We start from the raw sequence: 25,588 nt of genomic DNA, 5'->3' as shown, positions 1-25,588 counted from the left end.
CATCTTTAATCCTCTCTGGAATTTTTTTTAATACTATGGCAAAGGGAGCAGGGATGGGGGAAGACGGAGGAACAGAGGGGGAAAGAGGGAGAAGAAGGGAGGTAATGAGATGGGGAGCTGAGGGAGAGAGAGAGATAAGATGGACAAACAAGATTGGCAGAGTGATGATAATTGTTGGAAGTGAGTGATCTCATTATTCTAGTCTCCCTACTTTTATGTGTGTTAAAATTTCCAAGAATAAAAATGTTTAATGGCTCAAACTAGAATGTCTGTCACTATTCCTTCCAATTCTAAATTTAATGGTTCTATATTCAATTTCCTAAAATATATCCACTGCATGTTTAAGACAAAATGTACGTAGCATAATATAAGGAATATTTCTTTAAAATAATTACACATAAGAACCACAATAATTTCAGGATGGTAAATGTGTTATCTAGGAGGAAAAGCTTAGAAACTGGCTATATTCTTCTGTAGAAAATACAAATAATTTTACAAATGCTTCTAAATACACACAAGAGATCATGACTAGCTCTTTCCTGTAACCACTGATGATAGGCTAAGATGAAAGAGATTTAAATTATAAGGATAGTAAAACAGATTTTCTCCATCTCTTCTGTATCTTCATAACAAATTATACTTTCCTACCATTCTTTTAATCACTTATTAAACCCTTCAGACGTTGACTCGGTGCTTGAAATACATGTTATTTGTCTGCTAGGCACTGTGGGATACAAACATGAATTCTTAAAATAAGGTTCTATATCTTTGAAATAGCCTATAGGATCTTCAGCCACAATTTTTATTGTCCATTGGTAGCAAACCTACCAGAGAAATCAGGATGTGGCTCATGCTTGAAATTTTATTCATGATTTACTAAAAAATTACCTAGGAACACCCAATTGTGAGTGTTACAGAAACCTGGTCTCAGCTCACCAATGGGCCCCAAAGCGTCCCCAAATCTCCTGAAATGACAGCATTTTTCTGGAGATTGTCATGGCTTTTATTAATCTCAAACAGTAATGATCACCAGTGGAATAAAACCACCAAAGCAAAAACAAAAACAAGACAAGGAAACAATGAAGCTATCATATACCTGCTAGGCCTGCTTCTTTCTATAGTGAAAAGATGAATTCTTAAATTTTTTGTAAACTTTGCAGTGCTTGAGTGACCTCTAGAGGCTACCTAAATTGTTGCAGCCAATTGCTCATAGCAGGAATTAATAAACTAAAAAGTGTAAAAAATAACAAAAGATGGCACCATAAAGGAGCACCTGGCACAGTTTCAATTTACTCTGTAAATTCCTCAGTATTCAACATAACTTAGTTCACAATATAGTGTTTAATTCAAAATAGCTTCCCTGACAGCTAAATGAATTAATTTTTTTAACCACAAAGTATGATTTTCCCAAGTTTTACCTCAAATCAGTGAAACATCAGCACACACCCAGAAAAGGAGCAGTGCAGGAATGAAGGATACAGGAGCCTCAAGAACTAACACCCACACTGACAGTGGACGCAGCACCTGGGACGCAGTGTTTGACAAGGGACAGCAACAGAAGCTGGGTGACAACTCGGAGAACACACAGTGCCCTCCAGAGAGAGGGAGCCCTGACCAGAGAACTCAACCTGAGTGGGCACGGGGACCGCACAGCCCGACCACCACAGGGTCAGACACCCTTGGCAGCGGAAGCGGCACAGGCAGAGGCGGGGTGAGCTGCACGCTCCCCTAGGGTGACAGACAGGCCCCTGGCTCCTGTCCAGACCCGAGAGAACTCCTACAGCAACAGAATGTGCTGTCTCCAGTCACAGCCACAGGCAGCCCTACGACCCCATGGCCAGTCTGCAGTCCCTCAGCTCCAGCCTTGGCCTCCAGCCTGCATTCCCCAGACTCTAGGTCACAGGTACTCCTCATCTCCAGACCTTACACGACTCCTACATATATACACCTCTCCTCACCATGTCTAGCACCAAGGGGAGCTAACCCTCCAAACAAGAGCCATCACAATCCCAAGGCATTTATGGAACATATAGGTCAGTCTTTCCCAAGAAATGTCCTGTAGATGTCAGACAACTGTCTCTGGTTATGAGATTCATTCAGGCTTGTTGCCCAGTGCTGTGATTCATTATTAGCAATGCTACTTAAACTCCATTGTGTAAATGAAACACTTTGTCCATTCCACTGCTGAAGACAAACAGGTTATTTCAAATTTAGAGCTGTAACAAATATTGCCGGTGATATCTATTTTTGTACATGTCATTTGGTACATTCGGTACAGGGTAGTGGGTGCTTGGTTACAAGGTAGATACTTGTTCAGCTTTCAGAGATCTCACCAAGCAGTTCTCAAGAGGCTGTGCCCATTTACATCTCCACCAGCAACATATAAACATGCATTCCTTCTGCTCAGTACTTTCACCAAGATTTAGGATTGTGAGGCTGTTTAATTTTTGCCAATCTGGTATCTTGATATTTCATTTTGGTTCTGATATATATTTCTCTGATGCCTCAACACTTTTCATATTGAATACCAAACTTGGTTATTAAAGTCTGCCTTCAAATATCATAGCAATCAGCAAATCTGTCAACACTCCTCAAAAATTTATCTAGGGAAAACAACACAAATCCAGAATAAAATCATTTTTTACTATATTCACCACTATAAACCTGATCCAAGTCACCACCATCCCTCATCCAAACTACCACAGCCTCCTAAACCAGTCTCTCTGATTCTACCTTGCCCCTGTCCTTGTAACAGAGCGATCCTTATCAAATACAAGCCACATCAGGGGACTCTTCTGCTCAAAATCCTCCAGTGCTTTCCCATCTCATTCCAAGTTCTGACCCTGGCTTATTAGGCTCTGGATGACCTGGCCCCGGCTGCCTCAATAACCTCATCTCTGACCAGTCTCCCTCTTTCACTTCCAGGTACACTCACCTGATTGTTCCTCAGAACATGCCAACCACTTTCCTATCTCTAATCCTCTGCATCCACTCCTCACCCTGCCTGGAACACTCTCCCTGGACTAAGGGAAATGTTCCATTGTTCAATCAATCCATTCAGGTCTCTGCTTAGATGTTTCTACCAAAGGCTTTCCCTGATCAACCTGTCACAGGGCTGCCGCCACCTCATCATTCCCAAACCCCACCATCCTGCTTTATCTTTTGTATTGCATTTCTCACCACCTAGCATTTTATATATTATCTCTATCCTCACAGAACACAAGCTCTACCAAAACAGGGATTTTTATCTATCTTATTGAACCCTGTGGCCTCATCACCTAGATAGTACCTTATATATACACACAAGTGGCGACAAATACTTGTTAAGGAATAAGAGTATCAAAACCAAGACTAATAGATTATCTGTGTCAAGAATAAAACAGCATCTATGAATTTCTTCTAGAAGTTGTCTGGAATGATGGTCTTACTGCATGCAACACAGTGCCATGCCCATAAGAGGCCTTCAATAAACATTCAGTTAATAAAACAAAAGAACTTGCCTTTTACTTTCCTATTCTCCTCTCCTGCCCTTTCAGATCTTTGTTAAAAAATATACAATTTGCTTCCATGTTATTTTTTAACAATATATTTTTTTCAAGAATCCATTTTTTCCAGATTACACTTTACATTAGCAGCTATTTAGACTTAAATTTCAATGAATTCAATGTTTATATTTGTTAATTTACCTTAAAACTTGATTTTTTTTTTAGAAATGTTGCTGAAATTCAGTCTCTGAAATTCTGTAAATCTCTTTTGTCCTCACATGTAGGCAACATGATGGATGTACAGAAAAAGTTAAAGTCATATGATCCCTTAAGTATTGTTCCATTTCCCCTGTTTTCTGAATCTGCTAGCCTTTAATGTTATAAATAAATTAAATGCAAATATAACTTGCATTTACTTATTTATGACCTGGGTTTTAGTTATCTTTTTCTCTTTGAAATTACAAATTTCACTAAAATAGGTCCAAATGTGCATCTTTTTTCAATGTATTGCATGATGTTTGGTGAAAGTATTTTCAGCTCCAGGTGAAATTTTCTTGTATTATTTCTTTCTTGAATGTTTTATTTCGGTTTCCTTTGATATTTTCTTGTGGAAATTCCATTATGTTGACTTTAGACAAAGGCTGTCCAACAGAAATACAATTCAAAACTACATGGGGAGTATCATAATTCTTCCAAGTGGTAAAGATACCTCAAGACAAATGCTGGGCATAGAAGCCACAGGGCATAAATATGCAAAGAAGTAAAAAGCTAACCTTTTCAAACAATAAGGCTTCCCTCTCACTTACCAACTTCACATTTCCCTGTATGGCCCCGGAAGATGACTGGTTAGCCAGAGACGGGTAAGATTCCTCAAGGGAGGAACAACCTAAGACAGGCACAGTCGCAGGGGGGCCATCAGGTGAGAAATTGGGGATCAACAGAGGTGAGGCTTAGAACCTCAACCCCCCTGTTCTGAGAGAAATCTTCTGCATACGTGGATGTTTTATTGCCCTGGTCTAGCTTAGATTAACACATAGTCTACAGGCACACACCTGATCATCTACATTTGCTCTCTTACAACACTAAACTATGTTTTCTACCTTTATCTTGTATCTACCTACCACTTCAGCATTTTATTAAAAATAATAATAATAAAGAGAGAAATGTGGTATCCACATATAAATCAAGTATAAAAACCAAATGAGTATTCATATTTGAACTGACTGTTTAGAGTTCATAATGCATGAGCAAAACCGAAAGTTTCTGTGATGACTGCCCTTGTACTGTTCACCATGTAACTTATTCATTATGTAAGAATTTGTTCTACATGTAAGAACTTGTTTGTTATGCCTCAGAAGATTGGAGACTGACGAAAATTAGGCTTTGGGTGGATTAATGATTGTGCATTGAGCATTGACTCCCCTATACAGAATTTTATTGTCGTTAACAACCATTTGATCAATAAATATGAGAGATGCCCTCACAAAAAACAAAAAAAAAATCAAAAAAAAAAAAAAAAAACTACATGAGTCATTAAAAATTTTCTAGAAGCCACATTACAAAATAGAAAGAAGTAAAATTAGTTTCAATATTTTATTTATCTAAATGTATCCAGAGTATTACCATTTGAAAATGTAATCAATAAACACAAATTACAGGTGAGACACTTTATTATTTTTTCATTCTGAGTCTTCAAATCTGGTACATGTTGTACTCATGCAGCTCATTTCAATTCAGACTAAATGCTTTTCAAAATCTCAATAGGTACTTTTGGCTAGTGGCTACCATACTGAACACCAAATAAATCTGCGATTAACTTTATGCCTTTTTTAGTTTATAATCTTTACCCTTACTCTTTTTCTTCTGAATCCTAAGAGAATTCATCCAACTGATCTTGAAATTCACTAACACAGTTTTGTAAGGTACTCATCCTATTTATTACTGCATCTATTGAATATTTTAATTCAACAGTCATATTTTACATTCAGGGGCTCTTTCTTCATAGCACACTGCTCCTGACAAATAACTGCCTATTTTGATTATCCAGGAGAGCCATCTAGAATGTCAGACTTTGTCTTAGCATTTTCTTTAAATTCTTTTTAATATCCTATAGCCACTGTATTACACTGGAGATCCGTTTGCTCGGAGTCATCAGGAGGAGCCCCCAGTTTCAGCTCCTAAGCCTTTTCTTCTGTCTAGTGAAACTGCCCAATCTGCTTGGCATTTTAGATGGAATCTAGTTTGTACATCTCTGATAGCCAAGTTCTGTATCATCAGTACTTCACATGGGTCACAATTCATTTTTCTTGGTCCCAGAAAGAAGAAAGGAACAGTTTAGACTTAGTTATATTTTCTTCAGGAGCTCATAGATGTAACAGTTTGCAAAGAATAGAGATGGAATTTACAAGCAGAGGAAATGCAGTGAGCTAAGTTAATACCCCATTCATGTCCACCTGGATAGTCGAGAGATACCACTCCAGCAACTGGCTATGGTATTGGACAGCACGAATACAGAACATTTTCCATCACTGCAGAAAATTCTATTAGACAGTACTTGGCAAAACAATTCCTCTTAAAGCCCCAAATACATGACAACCAGGCTCTACCTTTACAAATTCCTCTCTTCCCACCACTTTCTCCTTCCTTCAGGAGTTCATGCCCTTCACCCTAAAACTCCTGGTTCTCTTCACCTGTTTTGACTCTTGACATTCTTCTGGTACAAGAGACAGCACAACAGTACCCTTCATCTTGTAAGACTGGGAATTACTAGTTAATTAAGAAAAGCTTCCCAGTATCAGTATTTGAAAGAAATGATTGACATTTGAAAACATCTTTAGTGTATGCACAGCAATTACACGCTGGAAATAAGTGTCAGAAATAAGTGACAAATGGTGAGAAGAAAAACAATAAATTGGAGGTAAAAAGCCAAAAGGATTTTACTTTGAATTATGACCTGTGCTTCAACCAGAAAATATACTGATTATAATAAAATGCTGGGTAGGCTACCAGAAAAGTAGTAATGAAACAAGCCTTATCCAAAAATTAAAATAGTTACAAACAGAGCCAACAAGCCTTGTAAATCCACCATACCACCTTTCATAACAGCATCTGTTGTAAATAAGAAGCTGAAGTTAAGCATAAAGGTCTACTGAGATTATTTTATAAACATTGCCACAATTTCACAAAGAAAATGTAACTGAAAGTCAACGAAAGCTGCATGTTCTAAATTTTAAAATAAAGAACAATTATTTCATTATTTATAACATTTCAGTAATAAAAGAAATTACCTCAATAACAGGTGTATTTTCTTGAAGCTCAGTTGTGTGTGAGGCTAGTAAACCAATCACCCGAGCAACCTTGGCCCGTCTGTAAATGGAGAAAGAAAAGGCTCTGAAGAGATGTAGGGACCAAGGAAACCAACCCCAGTTAGTAACACTATGTAATCATGAGAACGAAAATGAAACAAAAATACAATGTGATAGAACATGCATACACATCCCCATGTATATGGCCCAGAGAAATGCCCCTCGTAAACAGAGAGAGCAATGAACAGCAACACCCTCTGCAATGCTACAAGTAGCAGTGACAACAATTGAACAACTGTACTTTAACAGGAAAAGGGAAAATAAAAATTTTTTTAAGCCTGAACTGGGCCCCATGCCAGGGACTCAAAACAGCCTAGAGAACAGGGCTGGCAGAATTAAAGGTGGTGGAGTGAGGTGGGAGAAAGAGGCCTCCTCCAAAACCACATAAAATATAGTTAATACAACTAAGCCTGAAAGAGCAACAGGAAAGAAGGCTGCACCAAACTGCATACACGTGAAGAAAAGAACAGGCCTCACAAAACAGGGCACCAGGACCACTCCCATAAGATCACAGACATCGTTCCAGGGGCAGTGCAATCCCAGAAAGTGGTACTAAATGGTGCCACATACAAATATGAAACATCAAAGGAACCTGGTTCAAACCAAAATATGACATCAAGAAAAGGGCCAAGTGAAACTGAACTCATCAATCTGGTTGAAAGAAATTCCAAAATAAAAATAATAAACATGATCATGGACATTCAGAAAAATATTCAAGAACTCAGGGAAGATTTCAGAACTCAGATTCAATCATAAAGGAATTCAGTGTCTGAAATTACATATACAACACAGGGATTTGAAGCAGATTATATGTACTAGAGGAGACAGTATATGGAATGGAAATTAGAAAAGAGGAATACAAAGATTCTGAGGCACAGAGAGAAAATGGATTTCTATGAAGTAAAGAATATTGAAAGAACTCAGACCAATCCAAATGGCACAATATTCGCATTATAGGGTTACAAGAAAAAGAACAGAGAGAAGAAGGGATAGAAAGTGTCTTTCAGGAGGTAATTGCTGAAACCTTCTCCAATCTGGGGAAGTACATAGTCAGGCCATGGAAATCCACAGATCTCCCAACACAAGTGACCCAAGAAAGACAACACCAAGACATATAATAATTAAAATGGCAAAGATCAAACAAAAGGACAGAGTATTAAAAGAAGCCACAGAGAGAAAAAAGATCACCTACAAAGGAAAATCCACCAGGCTATCATCAGACTTCTCAGCAGAAACTTACAGGCAAGAAGTGAATGTCATAATATATTCAATGCAATGAAACAGAAGGGTCTCGAACCAAGAATACGCAGCAAGATTATCATTACATTTAAAGGAGGGATTAAACAATTATCATATAAGCAAAACAATGGAATTTATCTACCACAATCCATCTCTACAATATATTTTAAAGGGACTGCTCTAGATGGAAGTACGCCTAAGGCTAAATAACTGTCACCAGAAAATATAAAACCACAGCTAAGAAAGTAGACCAACCAAATACCAACTAAACACAAAATATAATCAGCTCTCCACAAAACCAGTCAAGAGAAAAACAAAGAGTACAGAATAAAACACCTAACATATAAAGAGTGGAGGCGGAAGAGTAAGAAGGGAGAGAAATAATCATCAGACTGTGTTTACAAGAACATAATAACTGAGTAAAGTTAGACGGTTAGATAGTAAAGAAGCTGCCTAGAACCTTGCATAACCAGAAATCCAAAGCCTACAACGGCAGTAAGTACACATAAGTAATCACCCTAAATGTAAATGGACTGAATGCACCAATCAAAAGACACAGAGTAATAGAATGGATAAAAAAGCAAGACCCACTATATGCTATGCTGCCTACAAGAGACTCACTCCAAACCCAAAGACATACACAGCTTGAAAGTGAAAGGATGGAAAAAGATATTTCATGCAAACAATAGGAAGAAAGCAGGTGTTACAGTACTTGTACCATACAAAATACACATCAAAACAAAGGAAGAAACAAGAGACAAAGAAGGACATTACATAATGATAAAGGGGTCAGCCCAACAAGAGGATATAACCATTATAAATATCTATGCACCCAACACAGGAGCACCTACATATGTGAAACAAATACTAACAGAATTAAAGGGGGAAAAAGAATGAAATGCGTTCATTTTAGGAGACTTCAACACACCACTCACTGCAAAGGACAGAGCAAAAACAAAGAAAATAAATAAGGACAGAGAGACACTAAACAACACATTAGAAAAGATGGACCTAACAGACATCTGCAGAACTCTACACCCAAGAGCAGCAGGATACACATTCTTCTCAAGTGCACATAGAATATTTTCCAGAATAGACCACATACTAGGCCACAAAACAGCCTCAGCAAATTCAAAAAGACTGGAAATGTACCCATCCCCGTCTCAGATCACAAAAGTATAAAACTAGAAATGAATTATACAAAGAAAAAAAAAGGCCCACAAACACATGAAGGGTAAACAACATGATCCTAAATACTCAATGGACCAATGACCAAATTAAAACAGAGATCAAGCAATATATACAGACTAATGAAAACAACAGCACAACGCCCCAACTTCAGTGGGATGCAGCAAATGCAGTTTTAAGAGGAAAGTATATAGCAATCCACACCTATTTAAAGAAGGAAGAACAATCCTAAATGAATACTCTAAATTCACAATTAATGAAACTGGAAAAAGAAGAAATGGAGCTCAGTGTCAGTAGAAGGAGGGACATAATAAAGATCTGAGAAGAAATTTAAAAAAATTGAGAAGAGTAGAAAAGAAAAAATTAACGAAACCATGAGCTGGTTCCTTGAGAAAACAAAACAAATAGATAAATCCCTAGCCAGACTTATTAAGAAAAAAAGAATCCATACACATAAATAAAGAGAATCAGAAATGAGAAAGGAAAAATCATGATGGACACCACAGAAATACAAAGAAATATTAGAGAAAATAATGAAACACTATATGCTAACAAAATGGATAAACTACAAGAAATGGACAACTTTCCAGAAAAATACAACCTTCTAAGACTGACCCAGGAAGAATCAGAAAATCTGAACAGACTAATTACCAGCAATGAAACTGAATTGGTAATGAAAAAACTATCCAAGAACAAAACCACCCGGATGAGACAGATTCACCACTGAATTTTATCAGACATTTAGACACAACATAATACCCATTCGCCTTAAAGTTTTCCAAAAAACAGAGGAGTGAATACTTCCAAACTCATTCTATGAAGCCAGAAAAACTCTACTACCAAAACCAGGCAAAGAACCCACAAAAAAAGAAAATTTCAGACCAATATTCCTGATGAACATAGATGCAAAAATACTCAACAAAATATTAGCAAACCACATTCAAAAACACATCAAGGGGATCATACACCATGATCGAGTAGAATTCACCTCAGGAATGCAAGGATGGTAAAATGTATGAAAATCCATCAACATCATCCACCACATCAATAAAAAGGACAAAAACCACATGATGATCTCCATAGATGCTGAAAAAGCATTTGACAAAATGCAACATCCATTCATGATAAAAACTCTCAACAAAATGGATATAGAGGGCAAGTACCTCAACAAAATAAAGGCCATATATGACAAACCCACAGCCAACATCATACTTGAACACTGAGAAGCTGAAAGCTTTTCCTCTGAGATTGGAAACAAGACAGGGATGCCCACTCTCCCCAATGTTATTCAACATAGTAGTGGAGGTACTAGCCATGGCAATTAGACAAAACAAAGAAATACAAGGCATCCAAATTGGTAAAGAAGTTAAACTGTCACTATTTGCAGATGACATGACATTGTACATAAAAAACCCTAAAGACTCCACTCCAAAGCCACTAGACTGATATCAGAATACAGCAAAGTTGCAGGATACAAAATTAACACACAGAAATCTGTGGCTTTCCTATACACTAACAATGAACTAATAGAAAGAGAAATCAGGAAAACACCTCCATTCACAGTTGCATCAAAAAGAATAAAATACTTAGGAATAAACCTAACCAAGGAAGTGAAAGACCTATACCCTGAAAACTATAAGACACGCTTAAGAGAAATTAAAGAGGACACTAACAAATGGGAACTCATCCCATGCTCTTGGCTAAGAAGAATTCATATCGTCAAAATGGCCATCCTGCCCAAAACAATATACAGATTTGATGCAATCCCTATCAAATTACCAACAGCATTCTTCAATGAACTAGAACAAAGAATTCAAAAACTCATATGGAAACACCAAAGACCCCAAATAGCCAAAGCAATCCTGAGAAGGAAGAATAAAGCAGGCTGGATATCACTCCCCAACTTCAAGGTCTACTAGAAAGCCACACTACTCAAGAAAACTTGGTACTGGCACAAGAACAGACCCATAGACCAGTGGAACAGACTAGAGAGCCCTGATATTAACCCAAGCACATATGGTCAATTAATATATGATAAAGGAGCCATGGACATACAATGGGGAAATGACAGTCTCTTCAACAGCTGGTTTTGGCAAAACTGGACAGCTACATGGAAGAGAATGAAACAATTACTGTCCAACTTGATTCACAAAAGTAAACTTGAAATGGATCAAAGACCTGAATTAAGTCATAAAACCATAAAACTCTTAGAAAAAAACATAGGCAAAACTCTCTTGAATATATACATCAACAACTTCTTTATTAACATATCTACCCAGACAAGGGAAACAAAAGCAAAAATGAACTGGAACTATAACAAACTTAAAAGCTTCTGTACAGCAGAGGACACCATCAGTAGTACAAAAAGACAACCTACAAGATGGGAGAATATATTCATAAATAACATATCCAATAAGGGGTTGACACCCAAAATACACAAAGAGCTCATGCACCTCAACAAACAAAAAGCAAATAATCTAATTAAAAATTGCCACAGGATCTGAACAGACACTTCTCCAAAGAAGAAATTCAGATGGCCAACAGGCACATGAGAAGATGCTCCACATCACTAATCATCAGAGAAATGCAAATTGAAACCACAATGAGATATCACCTCACACCAGTTAGGATAGCCACCATCCAAAGACAAACAACAACAAATGTTGGTGAGGATGTGGAGAAAGGGGAACCCTCCTACACTGCTGATGAGATTGTAAATTAGTTCAACCATTGTGAAAAGCACTATGGAGGTTCCTCAAAGAACTAAAAATAAAAATACCATTTGACCCAAGAATTCCACTCCTAGGAATCTACCCTAAGAATGCAGGTTCCCAGTTTCAAAAAGACATATGCACCCCTATGTTTATGACAGCATTATTTACAAAAGCCAGGAAATGCAAGGAACCTAAGTGTTCATCAGTAGATGAATGGATATGGTAGATGTGGTATAAATACACAATGGAATATTATTCAGCCATAAGAAGAAAACATATCCTACCATTTGCAACATTGACAGATCTAGAGGGTATTATGCTCAGTGAAATGAGCCAGGCAGAGATAGACAGCTATCAAATGATTTCACTCATCTGTGGAGTATAAGAACAAAACAAAAACTGAAGGGCCAAAACAGCAGCAGACTCACAGAACCCAAGAATGGACTAGCAGTTACCAAAGGGAAAGTGACTGGGGAGGATGGGTGGGAAGGGAGGGATCAGGGGGGAAAAGGGGCATTACAATTAGCACACAAAATGTAGGGGAGGCACAGACAGGGAAGGCACTATAACACCAAGAATACAAGTAGTGATTCTATAGTATCTTACTACACTGATGGACCATGACTGTACGGGGTATGTGGTGGGGACTTGATAATGGGGAGAGTCCAGTAACCATAATATTGCTCATGTAATTGTACATTGATAGGGAAGGGAAGGCCAGAAGGATAGTGAAGGACAGACAAGGACGGGAAGTAGGGCAAAGGAAGGGAGGAAGGAAGGATGGACAGAAAGACAAGAGAGGGAGAGAAGGAGAGAGGGAGTTAAGGAAAAGGGAGAGAGGATGGGAGAAAGAGAAAGAGACAGACAGACAGACAGAAAGACAGGAAGAAAGACAGACAGTAAGACAAAGAGATAGACAGAAAATAAGACAGGCAGAGAGTAAGAAAGGCAGACAGAAAGAAAGAGACAGAGAAACAGACAGAAAGACAGAGACAGAAACACAGAAACACAGACAGAAAGACAAACAGACAGACAGAAAAAGACAGAGAGACAAAGACAGAAAGACAGAGACAGAATGAAAGACAGAAACACAGACAGAAAGAGACAGATAGACAGCAGACACACAGTCAGAAAGACAGACACAGAAAGACAGAAAGACAGGCAGACAAAAAGAGAGGCAGGAAAGACATACAGACCAAAAGACAGACAGACAGAAAGACTGACACAGACAGACAGAAAGACAGATAATAAGAAAGACAGACAGAAGGACAGATACAGAAAGACAAACAGACAGAAAGACAAAGACAGGCAGACAGAAAGACAGAAAGAGACATAAAGACAGACAAAAGACAGAAATTCAGACAGACAGGAAGACAAAGACAGAGACAGTCAGACAGACAGACAGAAAGAGACAGAACAACAAACAGACATAAATACAGAAAAGACACAATGACAGACTGAAACACAGACAGACAGACAGACAGAGACAGGACAGACAGAAAGACAGGCAGACAGACAGAGAGACAATGACAGACAGACAGAAAGACAGGCACAGAAGGACAGACAGATGGACAGAAAGACATTCAGACAGAAAGAAAGAACAGAGAGACAGACTGTCTTTCTGTAAATAGAAATGGATCAAAGACCTGAATTAGGTCATGAAACTATAAAACTCTTAGAAAAAAACATAGGCAAAACTCTCCTGAATAGAGACAGACAGAAAGACAGAGACAGATAGACAGCAGACACAAAGACTGACAGAAAGACAGTCAGAAAGACATAGAAAGACAGAAAGACAGGCAGACAAAAAGAAGACAGACACACAGACAGAATGACAGACAGATAATAAGACAGAAAGACAGATACAGAAAGACACTGACAGAAAGACAGACAGAAAGAGACAGACAGAAGGACAGACAGACAGAAAAACAGAAAGAAAGATAGGCAGACAGACAGAGACAGACTGACAGAAAGACAGATAGACACAGAAAGACACAGACAGAAAGACATACAGAAACAGACAGACAGAAAGACAGCAGACCCAAAGACAGACCAAAAGACAGTCAGACAAAGACAGACAGAAACACAGGCACAGAAAGACAGACAGATACACAGAAAGAAAGACAGAAAGACAGACCAACAGACAGAGAGACAGACAGAAACACAGAAAGAAAGACAGACAGGACAGAGAGAGACTGAAAGACAAACAGAGACAGAGAGACCAACAAGTAGACCAAAAGACAGAAAGAAAGACAAAGAGAGACAGAAAGACAGACAGGCAGAAACACAGACAGAAATACAGACAGACAGACAGATAGAAACACAGGTAAAGAAAGACAGATGGACAGAAAGACATACCAACAGACAGTAAGAGAGACAGACAGAAGGACAGAGAGACAGACTGACACAAAGAGAGAGAGACAGAGAGACCGACAGATAGACCAAAAGACAGAAAGACAGAGAGACAGAGAGACATAAAGACAGACAGACAGAAAAACAGATAGAAAGACAGACAGGAAGACAGACAGACAGAAAGACCGACAGAAAGACAGAGACAGACAGACAGAAAGAGAGAGACAAAAAGACAGACAGAATGACAGAAAGGCAGAAAGACAGATAGAAAGACAGACAGAAAGGCAGACAGACAGAAAGACAGACGGAAAGCCAAACAGACAGAAAGAGACAGACAGACACAGAAAGACACAGACAGAAAGACAGACACAGAAAGACAGAAAGACAGACAGAAAGACAGACGCAGAAGGACAGAAAGACAGACAGAAAGTCAGACAGGCAGACAGGAAGAGACAGACACAAAGACAGTCAAAAAGACAGTCAGAAAGTCAGAAAGACAACAAACACAAAGACAAAGAAAAAGAGTCAGAAAGACAGAAACAGTAAGATAGACAGACAGAAATACAGCAGACACAAAGACACAGAAAGACAGAAACACAGATGAAAAGAGACAGACAGACACACACACAGACAGACAGAAAGAATGACAGGCAGAAAAACAAAAAGACAGAAAGATAGAAAAATAGAAAGAAAGACACAGAGACTGAAAGACAGACATAGAGACAGACAGAAAGACAGGCAGACCGAAAGACAGACAGAAAGATAGATACAGGAACAGACAGAAAGACAGTAAGATAGACAGACAGAAAGACAGAGGGACAGACACAGAGAGACAGAAAGACAGACATAGAAAAACAGACAGACAGACAGAAGGACACACAGACACAGAAAGACACAGACACACACAGAAATACAGAAAGACACAGTCAGAAAGACACAGACATACCAACAGACAGTGAGACAGACAGAAGAACAGAGAGACTGACAGAAACACAGAGACAGAGAGACCGACAGGCCAAAAGACAGACATAAACAGAGACAAAAAGACAGACAGACAGACAGAAAGGCAGACAGACATAAACGCAGACCGATAGAAAGACAAAGATACAGACAGAAAGACAGTCAGAAAGACAAAAGGACAGAGTGAGAAAGACAGACAGAAATACAGCCAGACACACAGACAGAAGGATAGAAAGTCAGGAAGACAGACAGACAGAAATACAGACACAGACAGACAGACAGAAAGACTGAAAGAAAGAGAGAAGGGAACCAAAAACTGAAGGAACAGAACAGCAGCAGACTAACAGTTACCAAAGGGAAAGGGACTGGAGAGGATGGGTGGGAAGGGAGGGATAAAGGGAGGGGAAGGAGCATTGTGATTAGCATGTATAATGTAGTGGAGGGGACACGGCGTGGGCTGTACAACACAGAGAAGACAAGTAGTGATTCTATAGCATCTTACTATGCTGATGGACAGTGACTGTAATGGAGTATGTGGGAGGGACTTGATGATGGGGGGAATCTAGTAACTACAATGTTGCTCCTATAATTGTATATTAATGATAGCAAAATTTTAAAAAAAGATACAGTGTATTCTTGGACAGGAAGACTTACATCATAAAGATGTAAATTCTTGCTAAATACATAAATTCAGTAAAATAAAAATGATCAGAAAAAAAGAAATGGGCAGAGGATCGGAACAGACACTTCTCCAAAGAAGAAATTCAGATGGCCAACAGGCACAAGATAAAAAATGCTTCACATCACTAATTATGACAGAAATGCAAATAAAATAAACAGTGAGATACCACCTAATGCCAGTTAAGATAGCCAACATCGTAAAGACTAAGAACAACAAATGCTGGCATGGATGCGGAGAAAGGGGAAGCCTCCTACATTGTTGGTGAGAATGTAAACTATAGTTCAACCATTGTGGAAAGCAATATGGAGTTTCCTCAAAAAACAAAAGTAAAAATATCATTTGAACCAGGAATTCCACTCCTACATATTTACCCGAAAAAAACAAGTTCTCAGATTCAAAAAGACATATGCACCCCTATATTTATTGCAGCACGACTTACAATAGCCAAAATATGGAAGCAACCTGAGTGTCCATCAGTAGATGAATGGATAAAGAAGATGTGGTACATATACACAATGGAATATTATTCAGCCATAAGAAAAAAACAAATCCTACCATTTGCAACAACATGGATGGAACTGGAGGGTATTATGCTCAGTGAAATAAGCCAGGCGGAGAAAGACAAGTACCAAATGATTTCCCTCATTTGTGGAGTATAACAACGAAGCAAAACCAAAGGAACAAAACAGCAGCAGACTCACAGACTCCAAGAAAGGACTAGCAGTTACCAAAGGGGAGGGGTTGGGGAGGGAGGGAGAAGGGGATTGAGGGGTATTATGATTAGTACACATGGTGTGGGGGGATCATGGGGAAGACAGTGTAGCACAGAGAAGACAAGTAGTGACTCTGTGGCATCTTACTACACTGATGGACAGTGACTGCAGCAGGATGTAGGGGGGGACTCAATAATATGGGTGAATGTAGTAACCACATTGTTTTTCATATCAAACCTTCGTAAGAGTGTATATCAATGATACCTTAATAAAAAAATTAAAATAAATTTCAAAAAAGTCTTAACGAGAAAGAAAAAGCAAATAGTAATTAAACTATTTCTGAATACAGTGGCATTTGGCTAAAGGTCTCTGTTCTACTTAGTAGATCAATGATTTTATATATAAGCAGTAACAATATCAGAGCAATTAAATATACATATTCACTTTAACAGAAATTTTCTTATTCAAGTATAGTTGATATACAATCTCAAGTTAGTTTAAGTATACAACACAGTGGTCCAACAGTTACCCATATTATTAAATCCTCACGCCTACTAATGCAGTTACTATCTGTCAACATAACTTGTTACAGAATCATTGGCTATACTCTCCATGCTGTACTACCATCCCCATAACCAGCTTATATTATTACTGAGAATTTTTGTGCCCCTTTATCCTTCTCACCATCCCCATCCACCCACCTCAACTCCTTCCCCATGGTAACCACCAGTCACTTCTCAGTGTCTAGGTGTCTACTGCTATTTTGTTAACTTTGTTTTGTTTTTAGATTCAACAGGTAAGTGAAATCATATTCCATTGTGCATATGTACCAAATCTTCATCCATTCATCTATTGATGGACACCTAGGTTGCTTCCGTATCTTGGCTATTGCAGGTAATGTGGCAATAAACATAGGAATGCATATATCTTTTCAGATCAGGGATTTTGCTTTCTTCAGGTAAATTCCTTGAAGTGGGATGAATAGGTCAAATGGTATTTCTATATTTAGTTTTTTGAGGAACCTCCATACTACTTTCTGTGGTGCCTGAACTGATTTATATTCCCACCAACAGTGAAGGAGGGTTCCCTTTAATAGAAACTTTTAAAACCATACGTCTTACAACTGTTATTCTAAAAATCCTAGCTTTAGTGAGGTATTCTTCTATTTCACTATCCAGCAGAAAATGAAATTGATAAATTATTAAATATAATTTCAGGTGATTTGGAAAGATTTATTTCATGTAAAAAATTGGTTTGTTAAGAATTTTATAATTGGGAAAAAATAGTTGAATGTGTGTGTTGATGCAAATTGCACTTTTATTTAGGGAGCCCATGTTCTCTGGACTAAAGTGTGTGTGCATCAGCCAGAGAGCCTCTACTTCTCAGGTTCTTAAACTATGCAGGACCCATAAAGGGAAACAGTTAAGACTCAAGAGAAGTACACCAGGGAAGTATTCGTGTTGGCAAGAACTCCCAGAAAAAAATTCTATGACTTTCAGTACTTCTTGAATTCTCCTTTCATATACAGGTTAAAGAAGTCCTAAGCATTTGTATGATAGCATCCTGCTTCTGAATAAAAAATTACACTTTAAGAGTGATCATTTTGAAAAAGATTTAGTAGGACATTGGACCAAAAGTTACAAGAAAAAGTTTCCAGTCATAGTTCTGCCACTGACCAGTTTTTACCACAGCCAAGTCAATTATGCTTCAACTGCCACATGTGTGCAATTTAAAGTGACAAATGAATTGACTTCTAAGTTTGTTCACAATGGTAAAGCAAATGCTTATTATCAAAAACTGACTACTTAATTAAAGGACACAATGCAAAAACTTGTTTATCTCTGTTCAAAAACAAGCCCAGAATACTTATGAAACACTGAATAGATTTTGCAATCTACAAAATTAAATAATGGCTACAAGACATATTCAAGTAAAAGAAAAATGTATCACCACATGCTAGTTATTTTCCCCAATCCCACCAGAAACAATTCCTAGCAGAACAAGAGAAAACACACTACCTTAAATAGTTTAAAGTCAAAACAGTATTTCTCAGTTTATATATTCTTATATACAACTATATCCTATATACAATGCCTTCACAAAAATGCTGCTCATAATTCATGTTTCTTAAATGTCACCACTCCAGGTGCCCCTAATAGCCCATCAGGCTGCATTTCGGAACTGTCCCCATATCTGTGACAGCATCTAAAGCTGAACCGGCCTGTAAACTTTTGTACAATGACAGAAATGTCCCATATCTGCATTGTTCAATACAGTATTCACCAGATGCATGTGACTACTGAACACTTATAATATAGCTGGTATAAATGAAGATATAAATTTTTTTAGAATTAGTTTTAAATTTAAATTTAAATTTAAATAACCACATGTGTCTACTGGGAGCATATTAGACAGATCTAAAATACTGTAGCCACTTCTTCATGTGTTTACTTGTTTATTACCTATCTCCCCCTCAGCGAATAGGTCCATGCAGGCAGGGCTTTGTCCTGCTCACCACTGCAAGCACCAAGGCAGTACCTTGCATAAGGCAGGCCTTTAATAAATGTTGAATGACTATAATAACATCAAAGACAAAGTAACTAAACACATTAGTAGGAAAGGGGTAAGTAAAAATATGACCACATAAGGTAAACAAGAGTGGAAAAGAATTTCCAATGTAAATCTCAAAACAGAATTTGAAGGCTACTATGATTAAATGAGAAAAAGATTCCTTGTACCCTAAAAACAAGATGATCCACAAAGAGTATTAGGTGTAAATCACTATACAATGTAACACAGAATAAAAAGTAAACCCAACAATAGTGAGGAAATTCAATCTACTTCTCTCCCAAGCACAGCAAGAACACACTGAATGTATACATACAAGCATCCATAATAACACTAGTAAGCTCAAAGTAACAGATGCACATATCAAACTCTACTATCTACAAACAATGACCAAACTTATTCAAGTAGGAGTCTGTATAGGTGGTGTTTATGACTCAATTTAAATGTCCTGGGCCCACTCTTGACCCTATCAAAAGGGTTGGGGGGCAGTACCCTAGATTACTCATCCTTCATGTGCCTGATTACCTTATGTTAAGCAGGACTAACAACAAAATGTACCTTATAAAATTGTCTAAAGAATCAAAGGCTATAATCCATGTGAAGAAATTACCATGGTGTTCCACATATAATATGCGCTGAATGGGTTAACTACCATTACATTATTTAATACATTCATTACATATTTTTTCATTATTTTACATTAAACAACGAAGATAAATTCAAAGAATTCCCAAAGGCAGTAACTATAAAGGACACATTATTATAATAAAAGTGAAATAAAAAATATAAAACAAAAAAGCCTAAACACTTGTAAGCTTAGAAGCATTTATGTGTATCTTTTTCAATAGAATATAGTTGAAATATAATATTATGGTTTTAGATATACAACATAGTGACTCAATAACACTTTTGTATATTTTATAGATCAAATGAAAAATGAAAATCTCCATCAAGCACAATCATATAATTAACACAAGTCAAAACTTAGAAGATATCTTCCTACTAAACGATAGCAGACTGGACACTGACACCCACCTTTCTGTTCCCTCAAGAGTCTGCTAAAAGAAAAAAAAATTTATAATTCAATGACAATTGGAGAAATAAGGGCTGAAAGTAGACCAGAATGTTTGAGAAAATCCCAAATGACATACACAGATGGAATTATATTGACAGAAAACAAATAAAAGAATCCCTGTCTAAAAACCACAGGTAAGGACAGACTTTCCCAAGAAAGCCCCAGACACTTGGAATAGACTACAACTGAAAAGAAGGATGAGCCAGAGGACAATCAGCAGCTTAGAGAACTACACAGTGAACAGGTGAGCCAGTGAGGCCCTGCCTCCTTCCCATCTGTCTCTTTAGTACATAGAATAAATCCTGCAGTCCTGGCCTCCAGGATAAAAATGAAAAATCATTCCTACAGTGAGCAATCCACTCTCAGGTGGGATGGAGATGTGTATGTGGGAACCACAGACTGTGATCCCCGATACCAGAAACCATAGTGGGAAGTGTTAATGGAAGACAACCAGCTCCACCCTAGAGAAAAACCCATCCTGCCGACTGAAGAGGCCTCCAGCCTGCCTACCTGCTGTGTAGCCAGCTGCGCTCACAACATGTTACAGGCATTAGCTACGCACATGCCAACCCTTCCCTTTAAAGAAGAGGCTATTGGAGAAACAGGCTAAGAGAAGCATAGAGAAAATTTGTTTTACCAATTTCTATATTAATCAATTTAACCATTTATTCATAATATAAAGTAAGTACCAAGACAAAAATCCAGTGGAATCAGCAGCATTAAAAGGCAGGACTGTGATGAGGACAAAATGACCCACAGATTAGGGAGAGAAGAATAGAATTTTTATAACCCTAATTTCAGCCTTAAATATTAGTAATATTTAACTCTAAATCTACTCCAAACCACAGTTTTTATTCCTATAATTCATCCTCAAACTCAAAAGTACATTATAGACCAAATTAGGCAGACCAAATCTAACACCCATTCATGATAAAACCTCTCAGCCAAGTAGGACTAGAGGAGAGCTTCTTCAACTTGATGAAGACTATTACAAAAAACACCTACAGTTAACATCATACTTCATGTTGTGAAACTCAATTTCCCACTAAGATCATAATATTGAAGGTACTAGGCAAGGATATCACTCCCATCACCACTCCTTTTCAACATTATACTGAAAGCTAAAACCAATGCAATAAGAAAAGGAAATTAAATGTACACAGATTGGAAAGGAAAAAATAAAACTGTCTCTGCTCACAGATGACATGACTGTCTATGTAGAAAATCCTAAAGAATTGACAAAAAACAACTGCTGGAACTAGTGATTATAGCAAGATGTAGGATACAAGGCTAATATATAAAAGTCAATCACTTTCCTATATACTAGCAATGAACAAGAGGAAATTAAAATGAAAACCACAGTACCACATTAGTACCCCCAAAAATGAAATAGCTATAAACCTAACAAAATATATATAAAATCTGTATGAGGAAAACTACAAAACTCTGAACAAAATCAAAGACAAACTAAAGAAATGAAGAGGTATTTCATGTTCATGGAAAAGAAGACTCAATATTATCCCAGTTATCAATTCTTCCCAATTTGATCTATAGATTAGATGCAATTCCAAGCAAAATTCCTGCAAGTTATTTAGTGGATATTGACAAACTGATTCTAAGATTTATATGGAGAGGCAAAATATCCAGATAGTCAACATAATGTTGAAGGAGAAGTACAAAGTTGGAGGACTGATGCTACCTGACTTCAAGACTTACTATAAAGCTGTAATAATCAAGAGTGTGCTATTGGTGAAAGAACAAACAAATAGATCAATGAAACAGAATAAAGAGCCCTGAATTAGACTCATATAAATATGATAAAAATCATCTTTGACAAAGAAGCAAAGGCAATACAATGGAGCCAAGGCAGTCTCTTCAACAAATGGTGCTGGAGTTGCTGAACATCCATACGCAAATCAATCTGGACACAGACCTTATGCCCTTCTCAAAAATTAACTCAAAATCAATCATATGACCAAAGTGTAAAATGCAAAACTACAAAACCCATAGAAGATGGTAACATCAGAGAAAACCTAGATGACCTTAGGTGTAACAATGACTTTTACATACAACACCAAAGGTACAATCCATGAAAGAAATAACCAATAAGCTGAACTTTATTAAAACTAAAAACTTCTTAGAAAGATATTATCCAGAGAATAAGAAGAACTGCAAATATTTTCTTCCAACCATAAGGTATAAAAGACTGTTTTTGAAAATACAAGAAGACCCTTTAAAAACTCAACAGTAAGAAACCAACCAACCCAGTGAAAACATGGGCCAAAGAGCTTAAGAGACATCTTGAAGGAAGATATACAGATGGCAAATGAGCATATGTGAGAAAACACTAGATTATACATCACCAGGGAAAGGCCAGTTAAACAAGATACCACCTATAGAATAGCCAAAATTGAGAACACTAACACCACCAAATGCTGACAATATGGAGCAATATGAACTCTCATTCCTAGTTAGAGGGAATATATAATGGTGCAGCCACTTTGGACGACAGTTTGGTGGTTCCTTACAAAACTAAACATACTCATACTATACAATCCAGCAATCGTGATCCTTGGTACCCACCAAAAGGGGCTGAAAACATATGTCCACATGATGTTAACAGCAGCTTTTTTCAAAACTGCCAAAACCTGAAGGCAACCAAGATGTCCTCGGTATGTGAATGGATAAATAAGCTGTGGCACATGCACACAAAGGGGTATTGGTGCTAAAAAGAAGTGAGCTATCAAGCTATGAAACGATATGGGGGAACCTTAAATGCATGTCACTAAGTAAAAGAAGCCAATCTTAAAAGGCTACAGATATGATTCCCAGTATATGGCATTCTAGAAAAGGCAAAACTTTGGAGACAATAAAAATTTCCATGGTTGCCAGACTGATGAATAGCGGGAGCACAGATTTTTAGGACAGTAAAAATACTCTGTATACCATAATGATAGAAACATGTTATACATTTGTCTAAACCCATAAAATGTACAATAGCAAGTGTGAATTGTAATGTGTGATTCTGATGTGTTATGTGTTTATGTGATTATGATGTGTTAATTCAGGTTCATTAGTTGTAAAAAAATATACTACTCTGTAGATGTTGGTAAGAGGGTAGGCTATGCATGTGTGGGGACAGGAGCATATGGAAAATCTCTACACCTTCCCCTCAATTTTGCTGTGAATCTAAAACTGCTCTAGAAACTAAGCTCTTAATAAAAAAAAAAAAACAGGTGAATTTTATGATATGTGGATTATATCTCAATAAGAGTGAAAAAGCAAAAGGAAATGAAGAGTCAAGAGACACTAAATCTCACACCCACCTTATAGGGTTTTCAGGAAAGGAAAAGGATGAAATAAAGATGAAGAAATCATAAGAAAATAGGAAAGACTGAAGCATTTAACAGGACCAACTGCAAAAGCAAATTAGTAAAGGATTTCAGAAATATCCAGTAAAATGTTCAGATGTAGAATAAAAAGAAAAATACAGGCACTGAAAAACAAAATCTACTACTCGTATGCAAAGAGAAAAAAAAGAAGACAGGTTGGCCTGAGTCTTCTGGAGCCAGAGTCAGTACAGGAGAAAGCAAACCGAAGCAGGGCCCAGGGGCAAACAGGGCCTACGAGGGCAAGGTCATATTCAGCACACTATGCCTGAACCCCAAAATCATAGCAAAATAGCAAAAAAGCCTCAACAACTCAAGAAGCAGAAGCAGAGCCTCTGAAATAAAAAAAAAAAAAAAACATACAAAAATTAACTTAAAGTTAGTCAAAAACCTAAATATAAGAACTCAAACAGTAAAACTCTAAGAAACATAGATGAAAAGCTTAATGATATTGCATTTGGGGATGATTTCTGGGATATGACACTAATAATGCAAACAATAAAGGAAAAAATGGGAAAAAAAAGTCTTCATCAATATATAAAACTATTTTTTTATTGAAGTATAGTTGATATATCATCTTATATTGGTTTCAAGTATACAACACAGCAGTTCAACATTATTAAATCCTCACCCCCACTAGTGCAGTTACTGTTTGTCAACATAGGAAGATGTTATAGAATCACTGCAATATTCCCCACGCTGTACTACCATCCCCATGACTAACTTATAATATGATTGAGAATTTTTGTGCCCTTTTATCCCCCTCCACTATCCATCCCAACCCTTCCCCCATGGTAACCACCAGTCCCTTCTCAGTGTTAATGAGTCTAATGTTGTTATGTTCCTTCTGTTTTGCTTTCTTTTTATAATCCACAAATAAGTGAAATCATATGGTATTTGTCTTTCTCCACCTGGCTATTTTTTAATTAAGGTATCATTGATATACAATCTCATGGAGGTTTCACATGAGCAACACTGTGGTTTCAACATTCACCCATTTTATTAAGTTTCCCACACACACCCCATTGCAATCACTGTCCATCAGTGTAGTAAGATGCTATAGAATCATTACTTGTCTTCTCTGTGCTAAACTGCCTTCCCATGACCTACCTATATTGTGTCAATCATAATGCCCCTTAATCCCTTTATCCCTCCCTCTCTACCACCCACCCACCTCTCCCCTTTGGTAACTGTTAGTCTATTCTTGGGTTCTGTGAGTCTGCTGCTGTTTTGTTCCTTCAGTTTTGTTTTGTTGTTATACTCCACAAATGAGGGAAATCATCTGATACTCGTCTTTCTCCACCTGGCTTATTTCACTGAGCATGATACCCTCTAGCTCCATCCATGTTGTTAGAAATGGTAATATTTGTTTTCTTTTAATGGCTGAATAATATTCTATTGTGTATATGTACCACATCTTCTTTATCCATTCACCTACTGATGGACACTTAGGTTGCTTTCATATCTTGACTATTATAAATAACACAGCAGTTAACAGGGTGCATTCATCTTTTCAAATCAGGGATTTTGTTTTCTTCAGGTAAATTCCTGGAAGTGGAATTCCTGGGTCACATGGTAAAATTTAAAGCTTTCATACCTCAAAGGACACTATCTACAGAGTATAAAGGTGATGGGAAGTATCTGAAAATAACATTCTGATTAGGGATGAACATCCAGAATGGGAAAAATCACTTGTAAATCATATCTGATAAGAGGTTAATATGCAGAAGATATAAAGAATGGCTAAAAACCAATAACATTAAACAAGTCAATTAGAAAATTGACATAGGACTTGAAAACACATTTCTCCAAAGATTAAAAAATGACCAATAAAGACATGAAAAGATGTTCAACATTA

The 25,588-nt window shown here is 37.4% G+C and overlaps 1 protein-coding gene across 12 annotated transcripts in view; it reads right to left on the bottom strand.

The window, feature by feature from the left end:
* The window catches only part of ULK4 (unc-51 like kinase 4), a 724,727-nt gene that overhangs the window by 659,071 nt on the left and 40,068 nt on the right, over positions 1-25,588 (bottom strand). For all 12 annotated transcript variants that reach the window (XR_008996028.1, XR_008996026.1, XM_057497578.1 and 9 more), the window contains one exon: positions 6,773-6,851. Coding sequence is in view for 10 of the 12 variants with exons in the window: in XM_057497578.1 (XP_057353561.1) it covers positions 6,773-6,851 (79 nt within the window). In the remaining 2 variants the exon portion in view is untranslated. The remainder of the gene's footprint in view (positions 1-6,772; positions 6,852-25,588) is intronic.

Source organism: Manis pentadactyla, chromosome 1 (genome assembly GCF_030020395.1).
Source record: "Manis pentadactyla isolate mManPen7 chromosome 1, mManPen7.hap1, whole genome shotgun sequence".
NCBI lineage: Eukaryota > Metazoa > Chordata > Mammalia > Pholidota > Manidae > Manis > Manis pentadactyla.
The sequence above is the reverse complement of the archived record's forward strand: the minus strand, read 5'-3'. Positions and strand labels throughout refer to the sequence as shown.